This window comes from Balaenoptera borealis (assembly GCF_965194805.1).
Source record: "Balaenoptera borealis genome assembly, chromosome: 7".
Lineage (NCBI taxonomy): Eukaryota > Metazoa > Chordata > Mammalia > Artiodactyla > Balaenopteridae > Balaenoptera > Balaenoptera borealis.
The window spans coordinates 83,611,203-83,634,396 of record NC_138864.1 but is presented as its reverse complement, the minus strand read 5'-3'; the positions used below and the strand labels follow the sequence as shown (position 1 = coordinate 83,634,396).

At 43.6% G+C, this 23,194-nt stretch overlaps 1 protein-coding gene across 3 annotated transcripts in view; it reads left to right on the top strand.

Annotated features, from left to right (window-relative positions):
- The window catches only part of NOD1 (nucleotide binding oligomerization domain containing 1), a 141,052-nt gene that overhangs the window by 73,999 nt on the left and 43,859 nt on the right, over positions 1-23,194 (top strand). For all 3 annotated transcript variants that reach the window (XM_082397944.1, XM_082397943.1, XM_082397945.1), the window contains 4 exons: positions 5,645-5,728; positions 6,637-6,720; positions 9,131-9,214; positions 13,443-13,526. In XM_082397944.1, coding sequence (XP_082254070.1) covers positions 5,645-5,728; positions 6,637-6,720; positions 9,131-9,214; positions 13,443-13,526 — 336 coding nt within the window. The remainder of the gene's footprint in view (positions 1-5,644; positions 5,729-6,636; positions 6,721-9,130; positions 9,215-13,442; positions 13,527-23,194) is intronic.

Genomic DNA, 23,194 nt, shown 5'->3' with positions numbered 1-23,194 from the left:
CCAGAGGTCTCTGAGACTGTCCTCAGTTCTTTTCATTCTTTTTTCTTTATTCTGCTCTGCAGTAGTTATTTCCACTATTTTATCTTCCGGGTCACTTATCCATTCTTCTGCCTCAGTTATTCTGCTATTGATCCCTTCTAGAGTATTTTTAATTTCATTTATTGTGTTTTTCATCATTGCTTGGTTCCTCTTTAGTTCTTCTAGGTCCTTGTTAAATGTTTCTTGCATTTTGTCTGTTCTATTTCCAAGATTTTAGATCATCTTTACTATCATTATTCTGAATTCTTTTTCAGGTAGACTGCCTATTTCCTCTTCATTTGTTAGGTCTGGTGTGTTTTTACCTTGCTCCTTCATCTGCTGTGTGTTTTTCTGTCTTCTCATTTTGCTTAGCTTACTGTGTTTGAGGTCTCCTTTTTGCAGGCTGCATGTTCGTAGTTCCCGTTGTTTTTGGTGTCTGTCTCCAGTGGCTAAGGTTGGTTCAGTGGGTTGTGTAGGCTTCCTGGTGGAGGGGACTAGTGCCTGTGTTCTGGTGGATGAGGCTGGATCTTGTCTTTCTGGTGGGCAGTTCCACATCTGGTGGTGTGTTCTGGGGTGTCTGTGGCCTTATGATTTTAGGCAGCCTCTCTGCTAATGGATGGGGCTGTGTTCCTGTCTTGCTAGTTGTTTGGTGTAGGGTGTCCAGCACTGTAGCTTGCTGGTCGTTGAATGAAGCTGGGTCTTGGTGTTGAGATGGAGATCTCTGGGAGTTTTTTGCCGTTTGGTATTACGTGGAGCTGGGAGGTCTCTTGTGGACCAGTGTCCTGAAGTTGGCTCTCCCACCTCAGAGGCACAGCCCTGATGCCTGGCTGGAGCCCCAAGAGCCTTTCATCCACACGGCTCAGAATAAAAGGGAGAAAAAATAGAAAGAAGATAGAAAGAGGATAAAATAAAATAAAATAAAGTAAGATAATATAAAGTTATTAAAATAAAGAATAAAAAATACTTATGAAGAAAAAAAAATTTTTTAAGTAAAAACAAAACAAAAAACGGATGGACAGAACCCTAGGACAAATGGTGAAAGCAAAGCTATACAGACAAAATCTCACACAGAAGCATACACATACACACTCACAAAAAGAGGAAAAGGGGAAAAAATATATCCTGCTCCCAAAGTCCACCTCCTCAATTTGGGATGATTCGTTGTCTATTCAGGTATTCCACAGATGCAGGGTACATCAAGTTGATTGTGGAGCTTTAATCTGCTGCTTCTGAGGCTGCTGGGAGAAATCCCTTTCTCTTCTCTGTTGGCACAGCTCCCGGGGTTCAGCTTTGGATTTGGCCCTGCCTCTGCGTGTAGGTCGCCTGAGGGCGTCTGTTCTTCGCTCAGACAGGACGGGGTTAAAGGAGCAGCTGATATGGGGGCTCTGGCTCACTCAGGCCGGGGGGAGGGAGGGGTACGGATGCAGGGCGAGCCTGTGGCGGCAGAGGCCACCGTGACGTTGAAGCGGCCTGAGGTGCTCCGTGCGTTCTCCCGGGGAAGTTGTCCCTGGATTGTGGGCCCCTGGCAGTGGCGGGCTGCACAGGCTCCCGGGAGGGGAGGTGTGGATAGTGATCTGTGCTCGCACAGAGGCTTCTTGGTGGCGGCAGCAGCAGCCTTAGTGTCTCATGCCCGTCTCTGGGGTCCACGCTGATAGCCGCGGCTCGTCTCTGGAGCTCCCTTAAGCAGCATTCTTAATCCCCTCTCCTCCTCTCCTCGGGCACCAGGAAACAAAGAGGCAAGAAAAAGTCTCTTGCCTCTTCGGCAGCTCCAGACCTTTTCCCGGAGTCCCTCCCGGCTAGCCGTGGTGCACTAACCCCTTCAGGCTATGTTCACGCCGCCAACCCCAGTCCTCTCCCTGGGATCTGACTGAAGCCCGAGCCTCAGCTCCCAGCCCCCGCCCGCCCCGGCGGGTGAGCAGACAAGCCTCTCGTGCTGGTGAGTGCTGATTGGCACTGATCCTCTGTGCGGGAATCTCTCCGCTTTGCCCTCCGCACTCGTTGCTGCGCTCTCCTCCATGGCTCCGAAGTTTCCCCCCTCCACCACCCGCAGTGTCCCCCCCGCAAAGGGCTTCCTAGTGTGTGGAAACCTTTCCTCCTTCACAGCTCCCTCCCACTGGTGCAGGTCCTGTCCCTATTCTTTTGTCTCTGTTTTTTCTTTTTTCTTTTGCCCTACCCAGGTATGTGGGGAGTTTCTTGCCTTTTGGGAGGTCTGAGGTCTTCTGCCACCGTTCAGTGGGTGTTCTATAGGAGCAGTTCCACGTGTAGATGTATTTCTGATGTATCTGTGGGGAGGAAGGTGATCTCCGCGTCTTACTCTTCCGCCATCTTCTCTCTCTCCCCTACTGTATTTTTTATTTCATTTATTTTATTGTCTGTTTGTTTGTTATTTAGTTCTTCTAGGTCTTTGTTAAACATTTCTTGTATCTTCTCAATCTGTGCCTCCATTCTTTTTCCGAGATCTTGGATCATCTTTCTTATCATTACTCTGAATTCTTTCCTGGGTAGATTGCCTATCTCCACTTCACTTAGTTGTTCTTCTGAGGTTTTATCTTTTTCCTTCATCTGCGAAATATTCCTCTGCTGTCTCATTTTGTCTAACTTTCTGTGATCACGGTTTCCGTTCCACAGTCTGCAGGGTTGTAGTTCTTGTTGCTTCTGCTGTCTGCCCCCTGGTGGATGAGGCTGGTCTAAGAGGCTTGTGCAGGCTTCCTGGTGGGAGGGACTGGTTCCTGCCCACTGGTGGGTGGAGCTGAGTCTTGTCCCTCTGATGCGCAGGGCTGTGTCAGGGGGTGTGTTTAGCGGGCAGTTGTGTGGTCAGGAAGACTTTAAGCCGCCTGTCTGCTGATGGGTGGGGCTGTGTTCCCACTTGGTTGGCCTGAGGTGACCCAGCACTGGAACCTACAAGCTATTGGGTGGGGCCAGGTCTTGGTGAAAATATGGCAGCCTCCAGGAGGGCTCACACCAATGAGTACTCCCGAGAACTACCACCACCAGTGTCTTTGTCCCCACAGTGAGCTACAGCCGCCCCCTGCCTTCGCAGGAAACCCTCCAACACCAGCAGATAGGTCTGGCCTAGGCTCTTAGGTGAGGTCACTGCTTTTTTCCCTGGGTCCTGGTGTGCACAAGACCTTATGTGCGCCCTCCAAGAGTGGAGTTTCTTTTTCCCCCAGTCCTGTGGAATTCCTGTGATCAAATCCTGCTGGCCTTCAAAGGCAGATTCTCTGGTCCTCTTCCTCCTCCCATTGCCAGACCCACAGGCTGGGGAGCCTGATGTGAAGCTCAGAACTTTCAGTCCTGTGGGAGAACTTCTGTGATAGTTTTCCAGTTTGTGGGTTGCCCACTTGGCGGGTATGGGATTTGATTTTATCACGATTGCACCCCTCAAACTGTCTTGTTGTGGGTTCTTCTTTGTCTTTGGATGTAGGACATCTTGTTTGGTAGGTTCCAGCATTTTTTTGTCAATGGTTGTTCATCATTTAGTTGTAATTTTGGTGTTTTCGTAAAAAGAGGTGAGCTCACATCCTTCTACTCTGCCACCTTGTCTCTGGAGGCTTTTTTAATTCATTTTTTTATTGAAAATACACATAACATAAAAGTTACCATCTTAACCTTTTAAGTGTACAGTTCAGTGGCATGAAGTACATTCATATAGTTGTGCAACCACATTCATATAGTTGTGCAACCATCACCATTATCCATCTCCAGAACTCTTTATCTTGCAAAACAGAAACTCATTCTCCCCTCCCCTCAGCCCTGGCAACCACCTTTCTATAGTACCCTCTGTTCCTGTGAATTTGACTACTGTAGGGAGTCATGTAAGTGGAGTCATACAGTATTTGTCTTCTTTTGTGGCTGGCTTCTTTTACTCAGCATGATGTCCTCATGGTTTATCCATGTTGTAGCATGTGTCAGACTTTCCTTCCTTTTTAAGGCGGTGTAATAGACCATTCAATATATACCACAGTTGTTTATCCATTCATCTGTCAATGGACACTTGGATTGTTTCCACCTTTTAGCTCTTGTGACTAATGCTGCTGTGTACATGGGTGTACATATATCTCTTTGAGACCCTGATTTAAATCCTTTTGGGTATATACCCAGAAGTGGAATTGCTGGATCACATGGTAATTCTATTTTTAATTTTTTGAGGAACCACCATATTGTTTTTTACAGCAGCTATACCATTTTACATTCCTACTAACAGTGCACAGGGGTTCCAATTTCTCCACATCCTTACCAACAACTTGTTATTTTCTGGTGTTCTGATAGTAACCATCCATATGGGTGTGAGGTGATATTTCATTATGGTTTTGATTCAGGAGACTACAGCTTTTCATATAGTTATAATTTTTTCTCTGATTCTAAAAGAAACATAGATAATTTTATTTGTAAACTATGGAAAATATGAACAGTATAATGGAGATCATCTTCTCAGAAATAATTATTGTCAACACTTGAGGTCAGCTAAGCTTTCTTGCTCTCTCTCATGCAGTGTATGTTCTCTCTATACTATTTTTTTTAATATGGTAGACGTCAAACTATCTGTACAGAATTTTATTCTACCTTTTTTCACTTAATCTCATGTCATGAGTAGTTTTCCACTTTATTAAAAGTTTGATACCATGCAGTTGTATCTAGTACACACACTTTTTATGCAAAATGCTGAAAACTCTCATTCTGGGGTTTTAGAAGCCATACCGGCAGGGATGTCAGCAGGCCGCTTGCCTGGTGAGAGCGTGTAGCTGAGGCAGCCCCAGTTCTGTGGTGGGCCTGGCAGACTTGCTTTCTGTAGACAGTGACCCTCAGCCTTTTAGGAATAGCTGACTCTTATTATAGGCTCAGCACTGTTTGGAGTGCTTCGCATATATTAACTCACTTAATCCTCACAACAACTCTATGAGGAAATGCTCTTCTTATTCCTGCTTTACAGATGAGGAGACTAAGACCTCAGAGACTATGCATTACCCAAGCATGCACAGGTGGTGGGGGGCAGGGCCAGGATGGGAGCCCAACGTCTTACCATGCAGACCCGCGATTTAGCCAGATGCTCTAAGGCTTTCTACTGTGGGGGAGAGAATACGGCTTGTCATTGCACCTCCCCACCAAAACTGCAACAATCTGAACAGCGTGGTTTGGTCACCTCCTCTTTACATACCAGGGAAATTGTTGATAAGTTTTCTCAGTGTGCTTTCTGATCTTTGCTTCATGCAAGACCAACTATGTCTTCAAGAATGTCCGGCACCCCTGCACAGGGTCAAATGGATATTGGGAGTCTGGCACCGCTACAGGCCTTCCTTTCAAGCTGCCGCCAACCTGTATATCTTTCAGGTGACATTTCAGGGATAGTTGTGAGCTCAGGCTCTGACTGACAGCTCTCCAAAAGCTCAGGGGTGAGACTTGGTTTCTAATTGTGCAGCTGTCTGATTTGACTTCTGTTCACAAGCCTTCTACTGCTTTTTTTCCTCCCGAGCAGCTCACTAAGGGGCTGGTGGAGGGATTCATCTCCAGGCCACAGCTCCAGGGATGGAGCAGAAACATCTGCCTGTTGAGTATACATGCCATGGCCATGAGCAGAAAATAAGGGATGAGCATGAGGTAACTTTCACTGTCTTGCCTCTGCCCTCAGGATGTGGGGCAATCAAATCGGTGATGAAGGAGCAACGGCCTTCGCAGAGGCTCTGAGGAACCACCCCAGCTTGACTAACTTGAGGTAACTGCTGCCTTCTGAGACCTGCTGTCTTCAGGGCCAACCTGGTCATTCCTGGTGTTCCTCTTGTTTTACCAGAGGAGGAGCCAAGGGAAAGAGGGTGGCTGGCATTCCTAACAGGGAAGGTATTTGTGTGTGTGGTTTTTCTTTTTCTGTTTAAAAACGTTTTTATCGACATAGAAGAGGCATACAGTTCAGTATATTATGCTTAAGTTTTCAGCTCCGTGATGTGACATGTGCACACACCAGTCAGATCAAGACTAGACATTGCCAGCCCCTCTGCAGTCTTCCCGTGCCCCTTGGGGGTTGGGGAGGAATTCTTCAGTCCAGACAAAACTGAAAGAGACACTGGGCCACAGATTCCTGCCCCTTCCTCATTTCTCAGGATGGTGCTGGGACAAGAGGGGACCCTTCACCTCTGTAAACAAGACTTGGTCCTCCCTGGCCCTCCTTTAGGCCTCTGGCCAAATCTCTGAGACTCGGGGGTCTCCTGGTTGCCCGTGTCCTTCCTGTCACTGACAAAGGGTTTAATACGGTGGGGGCAGTAGCAGAGTTCCTTCCTTACAAGAACAGAGGAAACTTCTCCAGGCCTCACTGACAGGCGCCTGTAAGGTGTCAGCCGCCGAAGCAGAGCTCGCCAGGCCTCCTCAGCCCGTGTGACCAGGTCTTGCCATGTCCTGTTTCCTGTCTGGCGTCTCCTCGAGCAGTCTCGTGATTGTCCTCATCCTGGGCTCTGGAATAGCAAAGCCTGAGTGGCTGCTGGCGAGGCCGGCACTTACGCTTCCTGCTTCAAGTCAGCTCAGGCAGGAACCACCTCCAGGTGGAGTCTTGCCAGCCGTTTTAGTTGCTGAAACCAAAGCCAAATGTAGACGTGTTTTTAATAACCTACCCCAAATGTTTTTCCTTCCTAGTCTCGCATTCAATGGCATTTCTACAGAAGGAGGAAGGAGCCTCGCGTGCGCCCTGCAGCAGAATGCGTCTCTGAGAATATTCTGGTAATAACCAGAGTCATTTTGAACGGTTGGGTCTCAGGGATTTTTCCAGACTGTGCACAGCCTGGAATCTTAACTGAAAGGCTGCCTCTCCGTTGTAAAGGCTCTAGGCCTTTCCTCAAAGGAAGGTTTATAATTTCATTTCCTCCTAGAGAAGAAAATAGCCATTCCCAGAAGCACAAACAAGTACAGAATGGGTGGAATGGGTCCCAGGAACATGAGTTTGAGACCTTAGCCTTCTTTGCCCACCCTAGGCCTCAGGAAAACCAGAAGGCTAGCTATTCTGTCAGGATATCCTCGGAACACCCTCAGATATGCCTTGAGGAGTCCAACTTTCATGCACTTGTCTCAAAACTTTCTCCCTTCTTCCTCTTAAACTGCCTACCCCCCGTGTAGCCTCCTCCGTCCCCAGGTAGTCACATCAGGACTTGGCCTTCATGCTCCAGCTCACCTGTCACGGGAAGCCCACAGCCCTCGCTCGCTCTCTGCACTCCAGGGCCACTAGTTAACTGTATGTTACCTTCTGAAAGTGATGCATTTTTTCTTTCTTTTGGTTGTTCCTTTTTTTGGTCATTTACCATATTTTTATTTATTTACTTGCCTGTATCATAAATTGCTTCCGGGAAAGGAAGTTATATTACATGTCTCTGTATCCTCCTCATGAGATACTGGCTAAATCAGTTAATGAAAATGTCATCATTATGAGAATTCGGATACTAGACCTGCTGGCCAGTAAGTGCATTTTCCTTTTCCCCTCAAAAAATCTTTTAAAAGATTTTGAAAAGTAATACATGCTTTTTTGAAAAAAATATAAGACACTGAAGTCGGGAAAGTAGGAAGTGAAAGAACCTCCTCCCTCATGCTTTCTAAATATAATCTTTTATTTCTAGCATTTGAATGTATATTCAAATAAATATCACTCTTCTTATGAAACTGAATAGCATTTAGCAAGTGACTAAAAACTAAAAAATATCTCAACCATATATTGTACATATTTGACATGTCCTTTTATGTCAGGGTTTCTCAATCTCAACACTGTTGACATTTTGGTCCAAATAATTCTTTTTTGTTGAGAGGCTGTCCTGTGCATTGTAAGATGTTTAGCAGAATCCCTGGCCTCTACCCATTAGATAGCAGTAGTGACCCCTAATTGTGACAATCGAAATTGTCTCCAGACATTGGCAAGTGTCCCCTGGAGGGGAAGTCACCCCAGTTGAGAACCACAGGTCTAGGTGGATAATAATAATGTCAGTCCCCAGCATCTCTTGAGGACTCACCGTACATCACACATTGTTCTCAGCCTTTTCCATGTATTAACTCATTCTCACAACTGTGTTATGAGGGCTGTACCATTACTGTTCACATTTGCTGGTGAGAAAACTCAGGCCCAGAGAAGTTCAACCACGTGCTGTGGTCACCCTGCTAGTAAGCCATTCCCAGCCAGCATGTCTGGCTCAAAGCATCTTGAGCCCCATGCTCTTCTGCCTCTTTCTTCATCCTACCTCATTCTCTCTAAAGGTTGCACAGTGTCCCTTGAATGTACACTCACAATGTATTTTGCTGGCTGCCTCTACTGATACTGAAATTTGTTCACATCTTACATTATGACCGAAAAGACTGCAACCAATACTGCATGTATAGAACCTGTGTGTAATGTCTTTGCACACCATAAGGTGGATTTCTAGACGTCGAATTGTTGGCCCAAAGTGAAACACTTTTAAAATGTGGATAGACACTACCAAATTGCCCTTCAAGGAATGATTTTTTTAATGTTCTTTATATTCTTTTCTCCTTCCTTATTTATTCTTTCATCCACTGGCACAACAGGGTTTAATCCTCTTTACAACCAGGAGCTTCTAGCCCTCTGTGCTTTATCCAGACCACTTCCTGCTTTTACGAACAACTGAGAGACTTCCTGAACTTTCAGTCACAGAACTCGGGTCCTTCATAACTGGCCTCGGAGCAAAGTGATGAACACATTTCAATGCGCAGTCGGCAGGCTTTTCTAGGTCTTCATCTGACTGAGTTTAGTAACACACTGTCCGTGTTGTTCAAGGGATCTTATCGGCTGGAGGAGACCCGAGAAGCAGGCACTGGCCCCTCGCTTTCTGTGGGCCCGTCTTCTGAGAGATCTGAGGGCTCAGCAAGGATGGGGAGGGAGTATGGGCTCCCCCCGCAGCAGCCGGGCTAAGAAGTAGGAGCTTGGGTGAAGGGTTTGCACTAGAAATGAACCTCCGTTTGTTGTCTGCGGGGCTCAGAGGCTGGCTTGGAGCCTGGCTGTTTGCTGGGTTCTCAGCAAGTGATTAGCAGCATAAGCTGGAGACGCCTGGGCTGGGATCCCGCTTCTGTGAACTCAGTGGAGAGTGGGTGCCAGGTAGGGCTGCCCTGAGTCGACACTTCCTTTCTTTTCCAGGCTCACCAAAAATGAACTTGATGATGAAGTGGCAGAGAGCTTGGCAGAGATGCTGAAAGTCAACCAGACGTTGAAACATTTATGGTAATTCAGATTCAACACTGTGCTTTTTTTAAAAAAATATTTTTGAGATATATCTTTTGAAATATTTTTTAAGATTCACATATCATAAAGTCACGCTTTTGAAGTGTACAGTTCAGTGGTTTTTTGCATATTTATAAGATTGTGCAACCATCACCACTATAATTCTACAACATTTTACAAAACTACCTACCTCCCCTACTCGCCAGAAACCTGTACGCGTTCAGTGATCACTCCCCATCCTTCTCCTCCCTTAGTCCCTGGCACCTGCTAATCTACTTCCAGTCTCTATGGATTTGCCTATTCTGGGCATTTCACAGAAATGCAGTCATACAATATATGACCTTTTGTTTCTATGTTCTTTCACTAGCATAAGTTTTCAAGGTTCATCTACATTGTAGCATATATCAGTACTCCATTGCTTTTTATGGCTGAATGATATTCCATTGTATGGACAGTCCATGTTTTGTTTGTCCATTCTTCAGTTGGTGGACATTTGGGTCGTTTATACTTTATGACTATTATGAATAATGCTACTGTGAACATTTGCGCACTTGTTTGTGAACATATGTTTTCATTTCTCTTGGGTATATACTTAGGAATAGAATTGCTGGGTCATATGGTCACTCTGTGTTAAATGCCAAACTGTTTTTCAAAGTGGTTGTGCTATTTACATTTCCACCAGTCATGTATGAAGGTCCCCATTTCTCCACATCCTCACCAGCACTTGCTATTGTCTATCTTTTTGGGTAATGCCATCCTACTGGGTGTGAAGTGGTATCTCATCATGGTTTTGATGCATTTCCCTGACCGCTAACAGTGTTGGGTGTCTTTTCATGTGCATATTGGTCATTTGTGTATATCTTTAGAGAACTGTCTCCACATCCTTTGTCCATTTGTAAATTGGGTTATATGCCTTTTTATTGCTGTGTTGTTTATATATTCTGGGTGCTAGACATTAACTAGATACACAATTTGCAAATATTTCCTCTCTTTCTGTGAGGTTTTTCACTTTCTTGAGAGTGACCTTTGAAGCACCAAAGTATTTAATTTTGATAAAGTCTAATTTATCTATTTTTTGTTTAGTTGCTCGTGCTTTAGGTATCTTACTAAGAAATCATTGGCTAATCCAAGGTCACAAAGATTTCCTTTAAGTGTTATAGTTTTGCTCTTACATTTAGGTCTTTGATCCATTTGGAGTTCATTTCTGTGTATGGTATGAGGTGTTAGGGGTCCAGCTTCATTTTATTGCATGTAGATATCCAGTTGTCCTAGCACCACGTGTTGAAAAGTCTCTTTCCATTTTGAATGGCCCTGACACTTTTGTCAAAAATCAGTTGACCATAAACGTGTGAGTTTATTTCTGGACCTTCTATTCTAGTTCATCGAGCGATATGTTTATCATCATGCCAGGACCACACTGTCCTGATTATTGTAACTTCATAATAAGTTTTGAAACCAGGAAATGTGCGTCTTCCAACTTTGTTCTTCTTTCTCAATATTGTTTTGACTATTCTGGGTCCCTTGCATTTCCATGTGAATTTTAGATCACCATGTCAATTTCTGTAAAAACAAAAAAACCCAGAGTGTGCTACTTTTACATCTGTTTTTTTGTTTTGTTTTGTTTTGTTTTATTCCTTTTCTTTCTGACCTGTAGACTTTCTTTTATGCCCTGCCCTAGGTGTCAGGCCAGCCCCTCCACGAGAACAGAGCTAGAACAGGGCTAGAGAGTGAGTCTTAGCTCTTTGTGCCAGCACAGACTACACTGGCTGCAGTGAAGGTAGCCAGTGGGCATATGTGCCTGAGCACTGCCAGGCTTTTTACTTCTCCTCCTACCCAGGCTCTTGCCTGGTCTAGGCTTCAGGCAGCTCACCCTCCCCCCAGCAAGGTGTAGGTGGTGCCAGTGGTCGCAACTGTGGAAGGGGTGATTAGGAAATAGCAGAATTTAACTGAATGCAGAACTCAATGCCCACTTCCAGGTCCTATTTTTGCTCCTTTTGCAAAAATGTCCAAGTCACACTGTGGCTGTGCTTACCAGAAGGTCTCACCTCTGCCACTCAGCCCAGGGGCCCCAGTCTTTGAGAGATGGGGCGGGGATCACTGGGTCCTGGCTGCAGCAGAGCCACCGAGTCCTGTGTGCTTGGGCAGGAACGGTGACAAGAGCTCCCTTCCCCTGGGCGCCATGGTAGAAATGATGAGAACTACTTCGTACACATCCTCCTATTGAAACCTCACACACCCAGGGTAGTGGGGTTCTCTTATAGTTATTCCCATTTTACAGATCAGGCAGCCGAGGAATAGAAAGCTTAAGTTTATTTCTTCAAGGATCTGCAGCTGAGAAGTGGGGAGTGGGTGTATGTATATGAGCAGAGCTTTTAACCACATGCTATACTGCCTCCTTAAGGGACTGGCTTAATTTCTGTAATCTCATTAGTCACAGTAATATAGGTCATTATCTTCCTGGTACACAGCTACCTTCTTGGATCAGTGCCCAGAATTTCTAAAGGTCAAGTTCAGTAGTAGCCTTATGCTACAAATAGCTGGGGGGTGAGGAGTGTGAACCTGTGATGAAGCATGGACATATCACTGACTTGTGCTGCTCTTTCCTGGGTGGGTTAGAAGCATGGCTTCCCAGGGGAGCAATTTGGGAATTGCCCAGGCTTCCCAGCTGTATCTGAAATCTTTGTTTCATTAGAATCAATGCTACCCAACATAATGGGGTATACTCTTAGAGGTCCCATTATTGATGCTTTTCCACTGGGACCCATGAGTAGCAGCAGAACTGTTCTTCCTCCCTCCCTCTCAGATGTTGGAGAGGACATGGTACCATCTTGGAAGCCTTTGTTTCCCCCAAAGAAGAGAATGGCCAGCTCTTTAAAAAATACTTAACTTTAAAAACTGCCTTGCCTTTCTCCAGCCATCTGGAAGGAGACATCAGACTGCCTGTTCCCCAGATGTGTTCCTTAGAATTTGTTGTTCAGACTGGTAGTCTCCAAACATTTTTGATTGGGCACCCCTGCAGTGAAAAATGTCAAGCACACATGCATACATATATGTTCATGTATTAAATTACCTGTAACATATGAATATACAGATACATTATGCTCACTATAAAAATACACAGAAAAGTTAAACATTTAAAAATTTACTGAAGTATAGTTGATCTACAGTGTTGTATTTAATTTCTGCTGTACAGGAAAGTAACTCAGTTATACATATATATATTCTTTTTCATATTCTTTTCCATTATGTTTTATCACAGGATTTTGAATACAGTCCCCTGTGCTATACAGTAGGACCTTGTTGTTTATCCTATATATAATAATTTGCATCTGCTAATCCCAAACCTTCCCTCCCCCTTGGCAACCACAAGTCTGTTTTGTGAGTCTGTTTTTGTTTCGTAGATATGTTCATTTGTGTCGTATTTCAGATTTCACATATAAGTGATATCATATGGTATTTGTCTCTCTCTTAATGACTTAATTTGCTTAGTATGATAATGTCTAGGTCCATCCATGTTGCTGCAAATGGCATGATTTCATTCTTTTTTATGGCTAATAATCCATTGTATATATATACCACATCTTCTTTATCCATTCATCTGTTGATGGACATTTAGGTTGCTTCCATGTCTTGGCTATTGTAAATAGTGCTGCTGTGAATATTGGGGTGCACGTATCCTTTTGAATTATGGTTTTTTCTGGATATATGCCCAGGAGTCGGATTGCTGGATCATATGGTAGCTCTGTTTTTAGTTTTTTAAGGAGTCTCCATACTGTTCTCCATAGTGGCTGTACCAATTTACATTCCCACCGACAGTGTAGGAGGGTTTCCTTTTCTCCACACCCTCTCCAGCATTTATTGTTTGTAGACATTTTGATGATGGCCATTCTGACTGGTGTGAGGTGATACCTCATTGTAGTTTTGACTTGCATTTCTCTAATTATTAGCGATGATGAGCATCTTTTCATGTGCCTATTGGCCATCTGTATGTCTTCTTTGGAGAAATGTCTATTTAGGTCTTCTGCCCATCAGAAAAATTAAACATTTTAAAGCATGTTCTTTATTCTCATGGATCTGATCGACACAATCTCAGCAAGATTGAAAGTTAAGGGGACTCAGTTCTTCCCCTGACCCTGTCTCTTATCCCATCATATCCTTCCAACTCCCTAATGAAGTGGGTAGATTTAATCCAATATCACTTGATACAAAAGATATATTCTTCTTTCAGGCTTATCCAGAACCAGATTACAGCCAAGGGGATTGCCCAGTTGGCAGATGCATTACAGAAGAACACTGGCATAATGGAGATTTGGTAAGACCGATCTACCACTTGTTGTAATGATAACAACAGTGATGATTTACTCAGCACCATTTACTGTGTTGCCATGCACAATGCAGGGCATTGTCCATTTAGTTCCCATCTTTGCAACAATCTGTAATGTAGGTAGTATTGTCTCCATTTTACAGATGTAGAAACTGAGGCCCAGACCAAGGTCACACCTAAGAGGAGAAGCTGGAATTCAGCCCAGACTACGACTCCATAGTCAGGGCTCTCCTCCCCAGCCCCCCTGTCCTGCCTACTGTCCTGGGTTGCACGGGGGCAGACAGACTGGGAAAGGGATTCCCACTGAAAGTTAATCACTCTGGGACTCATGAGCCTGAGAGATGGCCGTGCTGGCCTGGAGTTTGAAGCATGTTCTTTTCCTTCTCTGGGCTTCCAGGCTGCATTTGAGCTGACTGTACTCTTTTTCAACTTCCTGTTTCTGTTATGCTAGTAGAAGGAAGGCATGTGGTCTGCTTTGCTGCAATGTTGAGCCCCATTTCATTCCTTGTGCCTCCTACGGGACACACAGCCCCGAGGTAGGACTGGGCCTGTGGCATATTTGGGGGTGGGGGAGGCTACGTGTCACATTAGTGACAATGGTTACACCACTGGGTTAAGTGCTAGGGAAACAGCAGTTAACTGGACAGAAAGGTCCCTGACTGCCTCAGAGTACTGATGTTACCGAGCTGAGAACAGAGGGCCCCGTGTCCCTGAATCCAGACCCCCAGGCCTGGCCTGAGACAGCCCAGCAGAGTGTGAGGCTCAGACCTGCATGGGAACCATGACACAAAGCCGGGGCCCCGTGAGGACAGAGACCACAGGAGTTCATGCTAGCACTGGGGGCCCTGAGATCCACGGAGCAGCCTCACCGTGAGCCAAACCCTCAGGCTCAGGGGGTAGTTGCTCATTAACTACAGTCCTTTCTTCATGACGGGAGAGAAGAATTTCACAGCCAAAAACAATAGATCAAGGTACAGCTACCTCCCTGACCTTGGCTCCCAGAAGAGCGTTTTTTAAATTTCGCTTTAGAATTTGTTAGTGGATCATAAAATTGGTTTGGTGGGTTGCAACCAGCATTATTTAAAAAATGAAACGGAGCCAGAATACCAGAATGCTCTGTGCCTAGTATGAAATGTTCATTTCAGATGTAGGTGTGTACGTATACATAGATGCTGGTTCACAATGTAAAATGTTCTCATTTGAGGTCACAGTCAGAAAAACATTTGAAAACACTGTCCTAGAGAAGAGAGCCCAGCTCCAAGCAGACTGATGGAGAGGCTGTGGCATGTGCGCCTTCGAGGCCGAAGCCCACTCCTCAGCCCTCAAGGCACTGGAGAGCCAATGGGATTTTAGTTCACGTTACTCTCCAACCACCCTCAGCCTGTGATCCTTTCCTAGAACCAGCCCGTTTCCTGCTGACTCTGTTGTTTGAGGACAGCAGGCAGAGGCGGAGAGGAGGGGAGGCCAGGCTGCAGGACAGTCTGTGGACTACAGCTGGCTTCCACCCTTCTCAGGGGCTGGTTAGGACGATTGAAGGATATGCAGCTGCTTTAATTCCGTCAAGCTTGAAATGGGCCTTTGTCACCTACCAACAAACAACCGCTGTTTCTACACAAGGAACTCTTTGTGTAGGACCAGGTGTCGATCTTCAAGACATGCTATGCAGAGCCTGAAAGAGGCATTGGTGTCAGGGAAGACTCGGAAAGAGGACAAGGAGGAGGGCTCGGGTGCTGGCCCAGGAGTATCTTCACTTCAGTCCCTGGCTCATCCCAGGTGTCTGACTCCCTGGGACTGGGCTCTGTGAGGGTACTGGCTGTGTTGGCCCTGTCCAGGGGTTGAGCCAGCAGGGGAGTGGAGATGAGGGAGCAGCTCTGCCTGGGGCCACAGATGACCTTGGACCATCTCTTTGGACTCATTATCTGTACTGACATTTATTTCTGCCTTGTCCCTGTCCGAAAAGAACTTGAGGTCCAGTGACTTCTGTCTTCAAAGACAGAAGTTAGCAGTGTTCAATGACCTGGTATTGTAAATTATAGCATTTACCGCACTCCATTGTAATAGCTTCCTGTGAGGCTGTCTCCTCTAGACTGTAGCTCCTTGAGGGTAGGGCCTGTGTCATGGTCACTGCTGAGTCCCCAGGGAAAGCACTGCATCTTCATTTGTTGAACAACACAGTGCTTGCGGGCCAGGCACTACGCTGGTACCAAGAATCCAGTGGTGAACAAAATGGACCTGCCCTCATGGGTGTACCCTCTAGTGAGGAAGACATAGTTAAGAAAAAAAATCATTCAAGTAATTATTTAATCACAATCATGATGAGTGCTAGAAAGGGGAAAGCTAAGAAGAGAACCTAATACAGATGAGGTTTCAGGGAAGGTCTCCCTAAGGAAGTGGCATTTAAACTGAGCCATGAAGGATGAATAGGAGTTCATCAGCTGAAAGTGTTCCAGGTGGGGAAATAGCATGTGTAAAGGCTCTGAGGCAGGAAAAAACATGGTGCCCTTGAAGAACAGCAAGAAGCAGATGGGCCTGTGGTTCAGACAGTGTGGAAGAGGGAGCAACAGGAGGCAGAGGAGATAGGTGGAGACTAGACCATAAAATATCTGTGGGTCATGTTAAGTATTTTGGTCTTTATCCTAAAAGCAATGAAAAGTCATTGAACAGTTTGAAGCAAAGAGGGATGTGATCAGATGTGCATTGTAAAAAGACCACTCTGGCTCCTCTAGGAAAGCGGATTGGAGGAGGCCAGAGGCCATGTAAAGGGACAGTCAGTAGGACACTGCAGTGAGCCAGAGAAGAGATGATGGGTGCTCAGATCAGGACAGTGGTGCTGAACATATGGAGAGGTTCCAGGGAGCCCATTCTAGGGGTATTTAGAGAATACAACAGAACTCTGATAGAGAGAATATGAAGATGAGGACGAAGGTTGACCCCCAGGTTACTAACTTGCACAACTGGATGTAGAGTTGTACCATTCATGGAGCTAGGGAACCCTGGGGAGATGTGCCCACTTTGAGGTACCTGGGAGGTGTCCAGATGAAGGTGTCAAGTAGGTAAGTGGCTCCACAGTGGAGAGGTCTGGCCCAGCTCACTGACATATGAATGAGGCCAGGGATAGATGAGGTTCTTCTGGGGAAGAGGGCCAGGCCCCAAGCCTGGAGGAAATCCATTATTTGGAAGTCACATGGAGGAGGATATAAAAAAGGAGACAGACAGAGGTGGAGTGGCCAGATGTAGGAAAGAAACCAGAGAGCATAATATCAAACCAAGGGAAGGTGGTGTTTCAAGGAGGAGGGAGAAGGCAGGACAGCCAAATGCCTGTGAGGGTCAGGAAAGACAAGGTCTAAAAACTGTCATTTAAATTCAGGTTTATAGAGGCTATTGGTGACCTTAGTGAGACCCAGTCCATAGAGTGATGGTAGCTGGAAAGGATTAATATGTGAATATCAAACAAGTCATCAAGATGGCAGAGTAAGAGGATGTGGAGCTTACCTCCCCCACAAACACATCAAAAATACATCTACATGTGGAACAAGTCTTGTGGAAACTGGCAGGAGAACTCCTATACAACCAAGGCTGCAAGAAAGATTCCCGTGTAATCACATAGGATGGGGAAAAAAAGCATCAGGCCAGGACAGAGCCCATGGGAGGGGACTAAGAGGGAAAGGAAGACCAGACAGGTGGATACTTGCCCTGGGGAGTGAGACTGGGTGTCCCAGTCCTGGGGGTCCTACACAGAGGAGACAAGCCCCATTGGCTGCTTGGAGAACTGCTAGGACAGACAGACAGGCTGGAGAAGCCTAGACTCCAGTTGTGAGGAGCGCATGGGTGCTTGCTTACCACCAGACAGGGCAAAGCGAGGTCTGCCCTAGCATAGTGGTGTCACCACACTCTCCAGTCCGAGCTGAGCAAACACCCCAGCCCCGCTCATTCCACACCACAGCTTGGCACTAGATCTAGGGCAGCCAGGTCCTGGGAGAAGACTCAATCTAGGGATGCAGATGTGGCCCAGGAACCTGGGGGGTGGTCCAGGTAAGGCAGCAGCAGCCACTGTTAGCACTTATTAAAACAGCACTACAGAAGCAGCCCAGACGTCTGATGGCAGCATAGCTGCTTCAACTCCCACAGCCATAATGCCATGACCCCCAGTGCTAGCTGAGCAAATGCTCCAGCCCCACCCACTCCACACCACAACCTTGCACTAGATCTGGGATGACCAAAATGGGGAAAAGACATGACCTTGGGCTGCATCTGAGCAGAGGTGCAGCTGCCTACACAGGCGGTGCCATTGGACCTCTGTAAGTGCACAAGCCCCAGTGCAGGGAGAAGGAAAAACATACACTTAAAGGGAACAGAGCCAGCTTGAGCCTGACCCTCAGGGCATTCACTGCAGCAGCTTAGGAGCAGCCCTCTGCCCTGTGTGATGGCCACTGAGCAGAGAGGAAGTCCTGCATCACACCACCCTGTGCAGCCTCTAGCTCTTTCAATTCTAGCCACACCCCCATCAAGGTGATAGTGGCCAGCATATCCTGAAGAAGACATGACTGGCATCCACATCAAAACCCATCCTCACACCAAAAACACTGGGCACACACAGTCTACATAGGGACACTCCCACATAAAAACACCCCTTCAAGACCACAATAGGTAACTGTTTCACCTAAATTCATTGAGACAGAGAAAGTTAAGTAAAATGAAAAAGCAGAGGAACTATTCCCAATTGAAAGAGCAAGAGAACCCCCCTGAAAAAGTAATGAAAGAGGTAACAGACAATGAGTTCAAAAAGTTGGTAATAAAAATGCTAACTGAATGAAGAAAGAGTTGATCTAAGCACAGATCATTTTAACAAAAACTATAAAAAGAAGACCCAATCAAAAATAATTCCATGTGAGATACAAAGCACCCTAAAAGCAATGAATAGCAGACTAAATGACACAGAAGAACACATAAATGATCTGGAAGATAAAAAAATGGAAATTATCGAATCAGTACAGCAGACAGAAAGAAAATGAAAAAAAAATGAAAGCAACATATGAGATCTATGGGATAATATAAAATGTGCCAACATCTGCATTATAGGGGTTCCAGAAGGAGAAGAGAGAAGGGAATCAAAAATGTATTTGAAGAAATTATGGCTGAAAACTTCCCAAACCTAAAGAAGGAAACAAATATCCAGGTACAGGAAGCACAGAGGGTCCCAAACAAGATGAACCCAAACAGACCCACACCAAGACATATCATAATTAAAATGGCAAAAGTTAGAATTCTAAAGGCAGCAAGCATAAAACAGGGTCATATACAAGGGAACCCCCCCATAAGGCCATCAGCTGATTTCTCTGCAGAAACCTTGCAGGCTAGAAGGAGTGGCATGATATATTCAAAGTTCTGAAAGGGAAAAACCTACAACCTAGGATATTCAACCCAGCAAGATTATCAAGGAGAGACGATTATATAAGGAGAGAAGAATTTCTCAGACAAGCAAAAAACTGAAAGAATTCAGCAGTACTAAACCTACCCTGAAAGAAATGTTGAAGAGTCTTCTCTAAATGGAAAAGAAGAATCTATAGGAAAGGGAAACTAACAATAGGAAAGACAAATATATACTGAGGATTGAAGATCACTTAAACCAGTATGTGGATTAAAAAAAAGATGGAATTCAATAATGATATTTTGTCATGTCAAACTGTGAACATAAATTTGTACTGTACAGTCCTCATATGTACAGTATGCAGTATATTATATACTTGTAAATAAAACCATCATACTAAAAAAACAAAAAAATTATAAAAGTGACTATAACTACAATAAACAGTAAAGGGATAAGCAAGGGAGATATAAACTATGACATCAGGAGTAAAAAATGTAGATCTTCTAGAATGTGTTTAAACTTAAATGATTATCAGTTTAAAGCAAGTACATATAATTATGGGTCAACATATATGAACTCCATGGTAATCACAAATCGAAAGCCTACAACAGATACACAAAAACCAAACAGAAAGGAACTCAAGTATACTATAAAGAAATGCATCAAACCACAATGGGAGAGACAAAAAGAAGAAATGGACAAAGAAGAACTACAAAAACAACTGGAAAACAAGAAATAAAATGACAATAAGTACATACTGATCAATAATTACCTTAAATGTCAGCGGACTAAATGCTCCCATCAAAAGATAAGGGGTGGCTTATTGGATAAAAAAGCAAGACCCTTCAATATGCTGCCTACAAGAGACTCACTTCAGGGCAAAAGTCACGTTCAGAGTGAAAGTGAGGGGATGGAAAAAGACTTCATGCACATGGAAACAAGATAGCAGGGGGAGCAATACTCATATTAGACAAAATAGACTAAAACAAAGGCTAAAACAAAGACAAAGAAGGGCATTATATAATGATAAAGGAATCAATACAAGAAGAGGATATTATATTCATTAACATATACACCCAATACAGGAGCACCTAAATACATAAAGCAAATACTAACAGATATAAAGGGAGAAACTGACAATAATACAATAATAGTAGGGTACTTTAACACCCTACTTACAACAATGGACAGATCATGCAGATAGAAAATCAATAAGGCAGTAGAGGTCCTAAATGGCACAGTAGACCAGTTGGACTTAATTGATATCTACAGGACACTACAGCCAAAAAAAAAGCAGAATACACATTCTTTTAAAGTGCCTATGGAACATTCTCTAGGATAGATCACATACTAGGTCACAAAACAAGCCTCAGCAAACTTAAGAGGATAGTAATTATATCAAGCATTCTTCCTGACCACAATAGTATGAAACTAGAAATCAACTACAGAAAGAAAAATGGGAGAACAACAAACATGTGGAGACTAAACAATATGCTACTAAAAAAACCAATGGGTCAATGATGAACTCAAAGAGGAAATCAGAAAATACCTCAAGACAAATTGAAAATGAAAACACAATTTTCCAGAATCTCTGGGATGCAGCAAAAGCAGTTCTAAGAGGAAAGTTTATAGTGATACAGACCTTCCTCAGAGAAGAAAAATCTCAAACAACCTAACACCACCTAAGGGAATTAGAAAAAGAACAAAGCCCAAAGTCAGCAGAAGGAAGGAAATAATAAAGATTGGAGAGGAAATAAAATAGAGATTAAAAAAAAAAAAAGTAGAAAAGATCAATGAAACCAAGAGCTGGTTTTTTGAAAAGGAAAACAAAATTGATAAACCTTTAGCCAGGCTCACCAAGAAGAAAAGAGAGAGGACCCAAATAAAATAAGAAATGAAAGGAGAAATAACAACTGATACCACAGAGATACAGAAAATCCTAAGAGAATACTATGAACATTTGTATGCTAACAAATTGGACAATGTAGAAAAAATGGACAAATTTCTAGAAACATATAGCCTACCAAGACTGAGCCAAGGAGAAACAGGCAATTTTAACAGACTGATCACTAGAAGTGAAGTGAAATTGAATCTAATAAAAACAAAAACAAACCAAACCAAACCAACAAAACTCTCAGCAAACAAAAGTCCAGGACCAGACAGCTTCACAGAGGAATTCTAGCAAACATATAAAGAACTTATACCTATCCTTCTTAAACTATTTCAAAAAACTGAAGAGGAGGGAACACTCCCAAATTCATTCTAGGAGGTCACTATTACCCTGATATCAAAACCAGACAACGACACTACAAAAAAGAAAACTACAGGCCAATGATTTTGTTATAAATGCAAAAATCCTCAACAGAATATTAGCAAACTAAATCCAACAATACATAAAAAGGATCATACACCATGATAAACTGAATTTATTCCAGGACACAAGGATGGGTCAACATACGCCAATCAATCAGTGATACACCACATTAACGAAAGGAAAGACAAAAAAAACCACATGATCATCTCAATAGACACAGGAAAAGTACTTGACAAGATTCAACATCCATTCATGATAAAAACTCTCATCAAAGTGGGTGGGTATAGAGGGAACATATTTCAACATCATAAAGGTCATTTATGACAAACCCACAGCCAGTATAATACTCAATGGTGAAAAGCTGAAAGCCTTTATGCTAAATTCAGGAATAAGACAAAGATGTCCACTCTCACCACTTTGATTTAAAATAGCATTGGAAGTCCTAGCCACATCAGTCAGACAAGAAAAAGAAATAAAAGGTATCCAAATTGAAAGGGAAGAGGTAAAATTGTCACTATTTGCAGATGACATGATACTATATAGAAAACCCTAAAGTCTCCCCACAAAAACTATTACAACTAATAAATGAATTCAGCAAGGTGGAAGTATACAAGATTAATATAGAGAAATCGGTTGTGTTTCTGTAACACTGATGATGAAATATTAGAAAGAGAAAGTTTTAGAAATCCCATTTAGAATCATGTCAGAAAAATAAAATACCTAGGAATAAACTTAACCAAGGAGGTGAAAGACCTATACTCTATACAACACTGATGATGGAAATTGAAGGTGATTCAAACTAATGGAAAGATATCCCATGCTCTTGGATTGGAAGAATAAATATTATTAAAATGGCCATACTGCCCAAAGCAATCTACAGATTTAATGCAATCCCTGTAAAAATACCCATGATATTTTTCACAGAACTAGAACAAATAATCCTAAAATTTATATGGAACCACAATAGACCCTGAATTGCCAAAGCAATCCTGAGAAAAAAGAACAAATTTGGAGGCATAACCCTCCTGGACTTCAGACTATACTACAAAGCCACAGTAATCAAAACAGCATGGTATCAGCACAAAAACAGACACATAGATCAGTGGAACAGAATACAGAGCCCAGAAATAAACCCATGCACCTATGGTAAATTAATCTACAACAAAGGAGGTAATATACAGTACAGTGGAGAAAAGACAATCTCTTCAACAAGTGATGCTGATAAAACTGGTCAGCTACATGTAAAACAATGAGATGAGAACATTCCCTCACATCATATACAAAAATAAACTCAAAATGGTTTAGAGACCTAAATGTAAGACTGGAAACCATAAAGTTCCTAGAAGAGAACATAGGGGGAACACTCTTTAACATCAATCATAGCAATATTTTTTCTTGGGTCAGTCTCCTAAGGCAAAAGGAATAAAAGCAAAAATAAACAAATGGGACCTAATTAAACTTAAAAGCCTTTGCACCATAAAGGAAACCATCGAAAAAATGAAAAGACAACTTCCATAATGGGAGAAAATATTTGCAAATGATGCAATCAACAAGGGGTTAATGTCCAGAATATACGAACAGCTCATACAATTTAACATCAAAAAAAAAAGCCCAATTAAAAAATGGGTAGAAGATCTGAATAGACATTTTTCCAGAGAAGACTTACAGATGGCCAACAGGCACATGAAAAGGTGCTCAACATCGCTAATTATTAGAAAATGCAAATCAAAACCACAATGAGGTATCACTTCACACCTGTTAGAATAGCTATCATCAAAAAGTCTACAAATAATTCTGGAGAGGATGTAGAAAAAAGGGGACCCTTGTACGCTTGCTGGGAATGTAAATTGGTGCAGCCACTATGGAAAACAGTATGGAGGTTCCTTAAAAAACTCACAATAGGGGCTTCCCTGGTGGCGCAGTGGTTGAGAGTCTGCCTGCCAATGCAGGGGACACAGGTTCAAGCCCTGGTCT